We start from the raw sequence: 11738 nt of genomic DNA, 5'->3' as shown, positions 1-11738 counted from the left end.
CGACCACAGGATGCGGAGCACGAATCTTGTCCCTCCGGCCTATAAATATCCACCGTCGACCCTAACTTCACATTCACCCCCCTTTCTCACCTCTCTACGCAGCGCCGCTCGCGAGCTCCTCCTCCGCCGTGCCGGAACTCGCCGGAAAACTCGCCGGAGCATCACCGGAGCGATTTCACCACCGTGGTGTTCATCGTGTTCTTAACTCCGGCGAGCCACCGTACGAAAACCTCGTCGCCGGCGACTCCGACCACCGCGGAACCCATTACGGTAAGTTCTCTAAGCTTCGATTCTTCGCTGTAGCTGGTAGGGATGATCTTTAGGACGAAGACGCGGATCCGACTAAATTTTACTTTTCCGCAATCTTTTCTGTCTTCAGATGTCTTCCTCGACTCCGCCTCCAACCACTGAGCCGATCATGGCAACGCCCATCTCCTCTGCTCCGCCTCCCTTCATCCCAGTCCAGCTGGATCCCCTGAAGGATTCCGGCAAAGACACCAAGGGCACCTCAGATTTCCCGGAGAAAACCTCCGAGGCGGGACAAACGGAGAAGAAGACGGAAGAAATCGCTGCCAAGAAATCCAAAGCCCGCCAGCGGGATTCGGAATCCAAAGGGAAATGGTGGCCCTGCACCACCACAGAGACTGAGCTGAAGAACTTGGAGGGGGAAGGCTTCCTGCAACCCGGAAGCTGGAGGACGGTGCCGAACGCCTTAGCTCCAGCCCCCCAAGACAACGAGATGGTGCTGACGAAAGCACTAGTGGAGCGGGGCTTCTCATTTCCGCCTTCGGACTTCTTCCTAGAAATCCTGAAGGCTTATGGGCTCCAGCCCCATAACATCTCCCCGAACAGCGTGCTTGCGATCAGCAATCACGTCACCCTCTGCGAGGGCCATCTCCGGGTAACTCCCGAGCTCTCCCTGTTCCAATATTACTTTACTATCAAGAAGGAGAGGATCCGGCAGTCCACCGAGCTAGCAACATGCGGATCCATCACCTTCATGATCCGCCCGGGCCGCGTCTACCCCCACACTGACCGCCACGAATCCGCGCGGTACTGGTCTGGTGGCTTCTTCTACTTGAAGGACGTCTCCGACCCAACGAGCACAAGAAAATTGCCGCCATTCAAGAACTGCCCCGCCACCGAGCTTCTGGCATGGTCATACTGCCCCCACCTCTCCGAGTCGCCCCAGCTCACACGCACCGTCAGGCGGATCTGCAAGCTAACGGAAGAGGGGCTGACAGGGAAGGACTTGACCCTCTCCTGGTTCACCAAGCGGATCCAGCCGCTCCAACACAGGGACCTCCTGATGTTCCAGTACACAGGGCGCGACGACCCAATGCGCGCCACAAAAGACAATCTTTCCGCCGACGCCATCGACAAGAGGATCCGGGTCCTCATCAAGATTCCGCGTGAACTTCACGTTCACGTGTGCAACAAAGACATTCACATGAATGGTTCCGGAACCGCGGTACGTCGTCTCGACTTTAGTCTATTGTTTCTCTTTGCATTCAAACTTTTTGTCTAAGTGTTTAACTCTATGTATTAGCTTGAGGCGCTTGAAGAAAGTGAACTCGGAACTCTTCTCCGGGTTCCTTCCACCGACAACACGGATCCGGAAGCTGCATCAGAGGCGGAAGCTCACGAGGCTCCGCGCCCTGCTAAGAGGAAGAGGCCTGCTCCTTCCAGCCCCTACGCTAAGCGCGCCCGCGAAGTGCCTAGCACTGCGGCTACCCGGAAAGCGGAGGCGGAAAAGAAGCGCCTCAAGCTGATTAACACCAGCAACAAGGGGCAGCCCGCCATCCAGCACTTCTTCAAGCCTTCCGGGTAAGTGCCTGTTTCTGAGATCCAAGTTCTGGTTTCACTAGCAAACCTTTACTTAACAGTTTATACCCCTTTTTTCTCTATACTGAAGCTCCGGAAGCCAGCCCCCCAAGGCTCCAAGGGTCTTGAAGAAGAAGGTCAAGCCGTCTCCGGCTTCAATTCCTGTTACTCCTGAGGTGGAGGTTCCACCCAAGGCTTCGTCTGCCTCCAAGCCGGATCCCAAAGATGTCATCAATCTTGATGACCTTCCGGAAGATCCCGCTGACCATGGCGATTCCGCCAAGGGTGCCTCCTCGTCTGCTCCTCCGCACGATCAACCAGGCGCCACTTTCGCGGATCCCACAGAAGAAGAATATGAGCAAAAGGTAAAGCTCATTCAAGCCACCAACACGATTCGGGTCGACCCTCGCCCGACTCAATCTCTGCAAAAGCTTACCCTCGCACAGCGCCACGCGGAAGTTTCCGCCATGCTGAACAAAGTATGGGGGAAGCCAGACGAGGAGATACGAGAGATCGTCGACCTGGAGGATGGTCTGAAAGTGTTTTTCGCCAAGCACAAGGAAGTGCGGCAGGTAATACTAGCCCCCAAGCATTGGGTGAGACATTTCCGTGTAACATGTATTAGCCGATGCTTTCCCAAGATGTACCTTAGGCGGAAATTTAAATTTTTTATACCTCCAAGACTTTGAATTCCTCGCCAGCCCCCAAGATTTTAAATATCCGGCTAACTCCTCTCTGTCTCTCAGACCACGCGGAAATTGCACGAAGATCTACGCGTTCATGTGCTGGAGCAGATCACGGAGATCGAAGGGCTGCGACAGAACGCGGAAAACAGCCAAAAGGCTATCCAGCTTCTTAAGACCCGCCTTCAGGGTACGAGATCCGGGTTTGATTTCTTGTGCTGATATAACTTGTTCAGGATGCATAATATGTGCAACTTTCCGCCTACAGAAGAAACTGCCAAGCACTCCACACTCGATGAGCTATCCGCCAAGGTCAAGGTGCTTGAAGCGGAGAACGAGTCCCTCAAGACCTTCATCAAGGAGTCCTCCGACAAGGAGAATGAGGCGAGGAAGGGGCTCTCCGAGAAGCATGCCCGCGACCTGGCGGAGCTGAATGATAAACTCAAGAAAAACCAGAGTCGTGTGTCTTCCTTGGTGTCCAAAAACAAAGTTCTGGAAATGGAGGCGGAGGCCATCGACAAACTTATCTTTCGTAAGCGTTTTTCCGTGTTGTTGCTCCGGCTACCCTTATATGCTTTTCTCTCCGTAACGGAACTGGATCTCCTTCTTCCACAGCGAGCCTTGGCTTTGAGTGGTCAAAGGAGTCGAACCTGAAGAGGACGGAGGCATACGAAGAAGTGCGGACTTCCATTGGCGCGTTATTTGAAGCCTGTCGCGGAATCGCCAAGACTCTGTCTTTGAAGAAAGCCAAAACTTTTGTGATCGACGCGATGACCCAGCTAATGGAACAAGTGCCGGACTTCATTAAGGATTGGCAGAAATCTTCCGCGCGCGGAGTCGCCTCCCTGGTCTTAGCCACCTGCAAGGCTCACTTCCCTGCACTCAACTTTGCGGATGTTGCGCGCGGAGCTCCAAAGGGTTCCGACATGGGCGCCATCCTCTCGGAAACCCAAGGATACGAGCAGTTGTTTGTCAGGCGGGTGAATCACTCGTTCTGGTATAGCAAACATGCCCTGCCCAAGGGATTTTCCGATGCAGAGGAGGAGGAAGGCGAGCCGGAGTATTACGGGGAGGGCTCCGGGTCAAGCATCGAGCGTTCCGAAGAAGGCTCTAGTGATGACTCCGAGGCTGGCTCCAGCGACAGCGACGGCGACGGCTCCGCCTACCAGGAATCTGAAGAAGAGGACTCCGAATAGAGTTCCTGTTTGAACAATGAAACAGAGCTGCATCATTTTGGCCCCAAAGTAGGTTTGTAATAAGACTTTAAATTCTTAAGTAGCTAGGGACCAAACGACTATGCATGGGGCGGAAACACTTATCCTGCTATCCTTTAATATTTATGTGCATGTTTCGTTTTGTGTCGGAAAGCAAGTGCTGACTTCGTTGTTCTCCGGCTTGCCCGCTTGACCTTTCGCTGGCCGGAAGACCTTAGCCGGAAACACTCGCCGGCGGCGACGAAGCCCAATGGCAATCCGTCAATAACCGCGGAAACAAGCCCCCAAGCATAGGTGCCGGAAATCGCTACTAGGAATCCACGAGTTCGCAACAGATAACAAGTTGATTAGAAAACTTAAGCTTACGTCCTAAAGGACGATTTTTGAAAATCACAACTTTTATACACGCCTAGGCGGAAATATCCAGCTCTGCGATTTTAGTCGGAAAACATACATGATCTAAAAATGAACAAGTAAAGGAGGTAAAAGACTCAAAGAGTGAACCATAAGCTTTATTTCATTGATCATGTATAACTATTACAGATTTTGTAACTCGGAAAAAATACACTAAGTGTAGAAAGGACGTAGGCGTGCGATGTTCCAGGGCGATCTGTCTCGTCGTAGATGTCATCCGGATCCTCACGCTTGCGTTTCCGGTGCCAATTAGCAGGTCTGTCCTTCAGCTCTCGGAAATCCACAAGGTGGTACGATCCGTTATGAAGCACTTTGCTAACGACGAAGGGTCCTTCCCATGGAGACTGCAGCTTATGGTCTTTCACTGCTCGAAGGCGGAGGACCAGGTCTCCTATCATGAAAGAGCGATTCCGAACTCGAAGACCGTGATAACGTCGGAGCTTCGCTGGTATATGGCGGAGCGCTGGTCGGCTAAATTCCGAGCTTCCTCGATCAGGTCCACGAGATAGTCGTCCGGCCTCGTCGACTGTTTCTTCATTGAAGGCGGAAACTCGCGGCGAATCGTGGATGATGTCGGAGGGAAGCACGGCTTCGGATCCGTATACCAGGAAGAATGGGGTAAACCCTGTTGACCTGTTAGGGGTAGTTCGCAGACTCCACAAGACAGCGTCCAACTCGTCAGCCCAAGCTCCAGCTGCTCGTCGCAGCGGTTCTTCAAGGCGTGGCTTGATTCCTGATAATATTAGGCCGTTAGCCCTTTCAACTTGACCATTGGATTGTGGGTGAGCCACGGATGCAAGGTCCAGTCGAATCCCTACTGACTCACAATAATCCTTCAATTCTCCTTGTGCGAAGTTTGTGCCATTATCTGTGATTATGCTGTGTGGGATGCCGAATCTCATCACAAGGCTGCAGACAAATTTTAGTGTTGTAGCACCGTCGGCTTTTCTCACTGGCTTTGCCTTGATCCATTTGCTGAACTTGTCAACAGCGACCAAGAGGTATTCAAAACCACCAGGAGATGATCTTTTTAACTTACCAACCATATCGAGCCCCCAGACCGCAAACGGCCAGGTGATAGGTATGGTCTTCAGCTCTTGAGCTGGAGCATTTGGTTGAGTAGCGTAGTACTGACAACCTCGGCAGGTCTTGACTATCTTATCAGCATCTTCTTTAGCTGTGAGCCAGTAAAAGCCTAGTCGAAAAGCTTTTGCAACGAGTGACCTGGGAGCGGCATGGTGCCCGCAATCCCCTGCATGGATCTCTCTGAGGATTTCAATGCCATCTTGATTAGAGACGCATTTGAGAAATACCCTCGTTGCGCTTCGTTTGTAGAGCTGTCCATCAACAATTGTGTAGGATCTTGCTCGTCTGATGATCTGTCGCGCGAGGACCTCGTCCTTTGGCAACTTCTGATCGATGAGGTAGTCCAGGAAAGGCTGCGTCCAAGCCGGAATGATAGCCATCACCTCTTTAGCCGGAGACACTGCCACCTCTGGGTTTTCCGGGTTAGCGCCCTTCACCGAGGGTATCCGGAGATGCTCCAGGAAAATTCCAGGCGGAATTGGTTTTCTGCCGGATCCGAGCTTGGATAGCATGTCTGCCGCTGCGTTGTCGTCTCTCCGGACGTACTTGACTTCGTATCCTAGAAAGCACTTGGCGATCTCGTCAACTTCGTCTCTGTAAGCTGCCATGACGGAATTTCTGGCGTTCCAGGTTTCGGCTACTTGCTGTGCCACCAGGTCGGAATCTCCGCAGCAGATGATGTGCTTAATCCCTATTTCCTTAGCGATGCGCAGTCCGTGTAGCAGAGCCTCGTACTCCGCCATGTTGTTTGTCGCTTCGAAGTGGATCTGCAAAACGTACAGCAGTTCTTCTCCGGTAGGGGACTTCAGGGTGACTCCGGCTCCTGAGCCTTGATGCTTCTTGGATCCATCGAAGTGCATAACCCATGTCTCTGGTCCCGGCTCCAGATTTGCATCTGGAGCTTCTGTCCAATCTGCGACGAAATCTGCCAAGACCTGGGATTTGACCGCGGTCCTGGCTTTGTAGTTGATGTCGAAGGCGGATAATTCAATGCCCCATTTTGCTGTGCGTCCTGTTGCGTCAGCGTTGTTGAGGATCGTTGACAGCGGAGCCTTGCTCACGACTGTTACTGGATGCTCTTGGAAGTAGTGTCTCAGCTTCCTGCTGCCTAGGAATACTCCGTAGGCTAACTTCTGAAAGTGAGGATAGCGCTGTTTGGACTCCGTAAGGACTTCGCTAATATAGTAGACTGGCCTTTGGATTCCATATTTGTGACCTTCTTCCTGTCGTTCCACCACGATGACGAGGCAGATGACCCTGTTGGTGGCTGCCAGGTAGCGGAGCATAGGCTCTGACTCTCCTGGAGCTGCTAGGATAGGTGGGGAGGTGAGTATGTCCTTCAACCCTTGAAGACTGGCATCCGCTGCCTCGTCCCTGACAAACTTGTCTGTTTTCTTCAATAGCTTGTACAGGGGAGGTGCCTTCTCGCCAAGACGGCTAACTGATACGTCTCCGACGTATCGATAATTTCTTATGTTCCATGACACATTATTGATGATATCTACATGTTATATGCACATTTTATGTCATATTCGTGCATTTTCTGGAACTAACCTATTAACAAGATGCCGAAGTGCCGGTTCTGTTTTCTCGCTGTTTTTGGTTTCGAAATCGTAGTAACGAAATATTCTCGGAATTGGACGAAATCAACGCCCAGGTTCCTATTTTGCCCGGAAGCATCCAGAACACACGAGAACCGCCAGAGAGGGGGCACAGGCCCACCAGACGCCAGGCTGGCGCGGCCTGGGGGTGGCCCGCGCCCCCCTATGGTGTCGTCGCCCCGTTGACCTTCTAACGCCGCCTCTTCGCCTATATAAAGGTCCCAGACCTAAAACCTCGATACGGAAGAGCCACGATACGGAAAACCTTACTGAGACGCCGCCGCCGCCAATCCCATCTCGGGGGATTCTGGAGATCTCCTCCGGCACCTGCTGGGAGAGGGATTCATCTCCGGGAGGACTCTTCACCGCCATGGTCGCCTCCGGAGTGATGAGTGAGTAGTTGATACGTCTCCGACGTATCGATAATTTCTTATGTTCTATGCCATATTATTGATGATACCTACATGTTTTATGCACACTTTATGTCATATTCGTGCATTTTCTGGAACTAACCTATAAACAAGATGCCGAAGTGCCGGTTCTGTTTTCTGCTGTTTTTGGTTTCAGAAATCCTAGTAACGAAATATTCTCGGAATTGGACGAAACGAAGACCCGGGGGCCTATTTTTCCACGGAGCTTCCGGAAGACCGAAGAACATACGAAGTGGGGCCACAAGGTGGCGACACCACGAGGCGGCGCGGCCCGGGGGGCCCGCGCCGCCCTATGGTGTGGCCCCCTCGTCCGGCCCCCGACTCGCCCTTCCGCCTACCTAAAGCCTCCGTCGCGAAACCCCTGAGGCGAAAAACCACGATACGGAAAACCTTCCAGAGACGCCGCCGCCTCCGATCCCATCTCGGGGGATTCTGGAGATCTCCTCCGGCACCCTGCCGGAGAGGGGATTCATCTCCCGGAGGACTCTACACCGCCATGGTCGCCTCCGGAGTGATGAGTGAGTAGTTCACCCCTGGACTATGGGTCCATAGCAGTAGCTAGATGGTTGTCTTCTCCTCATTGTGCTTCATTGTTGGATCTTGTGAGCTGCCTAACATGATCAAGATCATCTATCTGTAATTCTATATGTTGTGTTTGTCGGGATCCGATGGATAGAGAATACCATGTCATGTTAATTATCAAGTTATTACATATGTGTTGTTTATGATCTTGCATGCTCTCCGTTACTAGTAGAGGCTCTGGCCAATTTTTTACTTTTAACTCCAATAGGGAGTATTTATGCTCGATAGTGGGTTCATGCCTGCATTGACACCGGGACGAGTGACGAGAAAGTTCTAAGGTTGTGTTGTGCATGTTGCCACTAGGGATAAAACATTGGCGCTATGTCCGAGGATGTAGTTGTTGATTACATTACGCACCATACTTAATGCAATTGTCCGTTGTTAGCAACTTAATACCGGAGGGGTTCGGACGATAACCTGAAGGTGGACTTTTTAGGCATAGATGCGGTTGGATGGCGGTCTATGTACTTTGTCGTAATGCCCAATTAAATCTCACTATACTTATCATGTCATGTATGTGCATTGTTATGCCCTCTCTATTTGTCAATTGCCCGACTGTAATTTGTTCACCCAACATGCTTCTATCTTATGGGAGAGACACCTCTAGTGAACTGTGGACCCCGGTCCATTCTTTTAATACTTGAAATACAAATCTGCTGCAATACTTGTTTTTACTATTTTCTCTCGCAAACAATCATCTTCCACACAATACGGTTAATCCTTTGTTACAGCAAGCCGGTGAGATTGACAACCTCACCTGTTTCGTTGGGGCAAAGTACTTTGGTTGTGTTGTGCGGGTTCCACGTTGGCGCCGGAATCCTCTGGTGTTGCGCCGCACTACATCCCGCCGCCATCAACCTTCAACGTGCTTCTTGGCTCCTCCTGGTTCGATAAACCTTGGTTTCTTTCTGAGGGAAAACTTGCTGCTATGCGCATCATACCTTCCTCTTGGGGTTGCCCAACGAACGTGTGAAATACACGCCATCAAGCACATTTTCTGGCACCGTTGCCGAGGAGATCAAGACACGCTGCAAGGGGAGTCTCCACTTCTCAATCTCTTTACTTTGTTTTTGTCTTGCTTTATTTTATTTACTACTTTGTTTGCTGCATTATATCAAAACACAAAAAAATTAGTTGCTAGCTTTACTTTATTTATTGTCTTGTTTGCTATATCAAAAACACAAAAAATTAGTTTACTTGCATTTACTTTATCTAGTTTGCTTTATTTACTATTGCTAAAATGGCCAACCCTGAAAATACTAAGTTGTGTGACTTCACTAGCACAAATAATAATGATTTCTTATGCACACCTATTGCTCCACCTGCTACTACAGCAGAATTCTTTGAAATTAAACCCGCTTTCTTGAATCTTGTTATACGAGAGCAATTTTCTCGGTGTTAGTTCCGATGATGCTGCTGCCCATCTCAATAATTTTGTTGAACTATGTGAAATGCAAAAATATAAAGATGTAGATGGTGACATTATAAAATTAAAATTGTTCCCTTTCTCATTAAGAGGAAGAGCTAAAGATTGGTTGCTATCTCTGCCTAAGAATAGTATTGATTCATGGACTAAATGCAAGGATGCTTTTATTGGTAGATATTATCCCCCTGCTAAAATTATATCTTTGAGGAGTAGCATAATGAATTTTAAACAATTGGATAATGAACATGTTGCTCAAGCTTGGGAAAGAATGAAATCTCTGGTTAAAAATTGCCCAACCCATGGATCGACTACTTGGATGATCATCCAAACCTTCTATGCAGGACTGAATTTTTCTTCGCGGAATTTATTGGATTCAGCTGCTGGAGGTACCTTTATGTCCATCACTCTTGGTGAAGCAACAAAGCTCCTTGATAATATGATGGTTAATTACTCTGAATGGCACACGGAAAGAGCTCCACAAGGTAAGAAGGTAAATTCTGTTGAAGAATCCTCTTCCTTGAATGATAAGGTTGATGCTATTATGTCTATGCTTGCGAATGATAGGACTAATGTTGATCCTAATAATTTTCCATTAGCTTCATTGGTTGCTCAAGAAGAACATGTTGATGTAAACTTCATTAAAAATAGTAATTTCAACAACAATGCTTATCGGAACAATTCTAGTAATAACTATAGGCCATATCCTTATAATAATGGTAACGGTTATGCTAATTCTTATGGGAATTCTTACAACAATAATAGGAATACACCCCCTGGACTTGAAGCCATGCTTAAAGAATTTATTAGTACACAAACCGCTTTTAACAAATCTGTTGAGGAAAAGCTCAATAAAATTGATATTCTTGCTTCTAAGGTTGATAGTCTTGCCTCTGATGTTGATCTTTTGAAATCGAAAGTTATGCCTAATAGGGATATTGAAAATAAAATTGTTACTACAGCAAATGCCATCCAAGTTAGAATTAATGAGAATATAAGATTAATGGCTGAACTAGCGTGCTAGGTGGGATAGAGAAGAAAATGAAAAACTAGCTAAAAAGGAAAATGTAGCTAAAGTTTGGACTATTACCACCACTAGCAATGCTAATGATTCACATGTTGCTGCACCTCCTACTATTAATAATGAAATAATTGGTGTTGGCAATGCTTCTACTCCTAGTGCAAAGCGCGCAAAATTACACGAAACCGCTAAAGCTACTGAAACTGCTTGTGATAAAGCTGCTGAATTTTTTCCAACCTTGGGGATGATAATCCCATTGCTTTAGATTGTAATGATTTAGATTTTGATGATTTCCACATCTCTGAAGTTATAAAGTTCTTACAAAAACTTGCTAAAAGTCCCAATGCTAGCGCTATAAACTTGGCTTTCACAAAACATATTACAAATGCTCTCATAAAAGCTAGAGAAGAAAAACTAAAACTTGAAACTTCTATTCCTAGAAAGCTAGAGGATGGTTGGGAGCCCATCATTAAGATGAGAGTTAAAGATTTTGATTGTAATGCTTTATGTGATCTTGGTGCAAGTATTTCTGTTATGCCTAAAAAGTCTATGATATGCTTGACTTGCCACCATTGAAAAACTGTTATCTGGATGTTAATCTCGCTGATAATGCTAAAAAGAAACCTTTGGGGAAAGTTGATAATGTTCATATTATGGTTAACAATAACCTTGTCCCCGTTGATTTTGTTATCTTGGATATTGAATGCAATGCATCTTGCCCCATTATATTGGGAAGACCTTTTCTTCGAACCGTTGGTGCTACTATTGATATGAAGGAAGGTAATATTAAATATCAATTTCCTCTCAAGAAAGGTATGGAAAACTTCCCTAGAAAGAGAATGAAATTACCTTATGATTCTATCATTACAACAAATTATGATGTTGATGCTTCATCTCTCGATGTTACTTGAGTTACACTTTCTGCGCCTAGCTAAAAGGCGTTAAAGAAAAGCGCTTATGGGAGACAACCCATGTTTTTACTCCAGTATTTTTGTTTTATATTTGTGTCTTGGAAGTTGTTTACTACTGTAGCAACCTCTCCTTATCTTAGTTTTAAGTTTTGTTGTGCCAAGTAAAGTCTTTGATAGAAAAGTAAGTACTAGATTTGGATTACTGCGCAGTTCCAGATTTCTTTGCTGTCACGAATCTGGGTCTATCTCCCTGTAGGTAGCTCATAAAATTAAGCCAATTTACGAGCATGATCCTCAGATATGTACGCAACTTTCATTCAATTTGAGCATTTTCGTTTGAGCAAGTCTGGTGGCCTAATAAAATCCATCTTTACGGACTGTTCTGTTTTGACAGATTCTGTCTTTTATTTCGCATTGCCTCTTTTGCTATGTTGGATGAATTTCTTTGATCCATTAATGTCCAGTAGCTTTATGCAATGTCCAGAAGTGTTAAGAATGATTGTTTCACCTCTGAACATGTGAATTTTTATTATGCACTAACCCTCTAA

General features: G+C 47.5%; 1 protein-coding gene across 1 annotated transcript in view; it reads left to right on the top strand.

Annotated features, from left to right (window-relative positions):
* Positions 1 to 418: 418 nt before the first annotated feature.
* Positions 419 to 11738, top strand: part of LOC124646727 — a 37808-nt gene continuing 26488 nt past the window's right edge. The window contains exons 1-3 of the mRNA XM_047186805.1: positions 419 to 874; positions 2019 to 2355; positions 2776 to 3039. Of these exons, the coding sequence (XP_047042761.1) occupies positions 419 to 874; positions 2019 to 2355; positions 2776 to 3039 (1057 nt within the window). The remainder of the gene's footprint in view (positions 875 to 2018; positions 2356 to 2775; positions 3040 to 11738) is intronic.

This window comes from Lolium rigidum, chromosome 4 (assembly GCF_022539505.1).
Source record: "Lolium rigidum isolate FL_2022 chromosome 4, APGP_CSIRO_Lrig_0.1, whole genome shotgun sequence".
Taxonomy (NCBI): domain Eukaryota; kingdom Viridiplantae; phylum Streptophyta; class Magnoliopsida; order Poales; family Poaceae; genus Lolium; species Lolium rigidum.
Note: the sequence above shows the minus strand (reverse complement) of the source record. Positions and strands in the feature narration are given on the sequence as shown.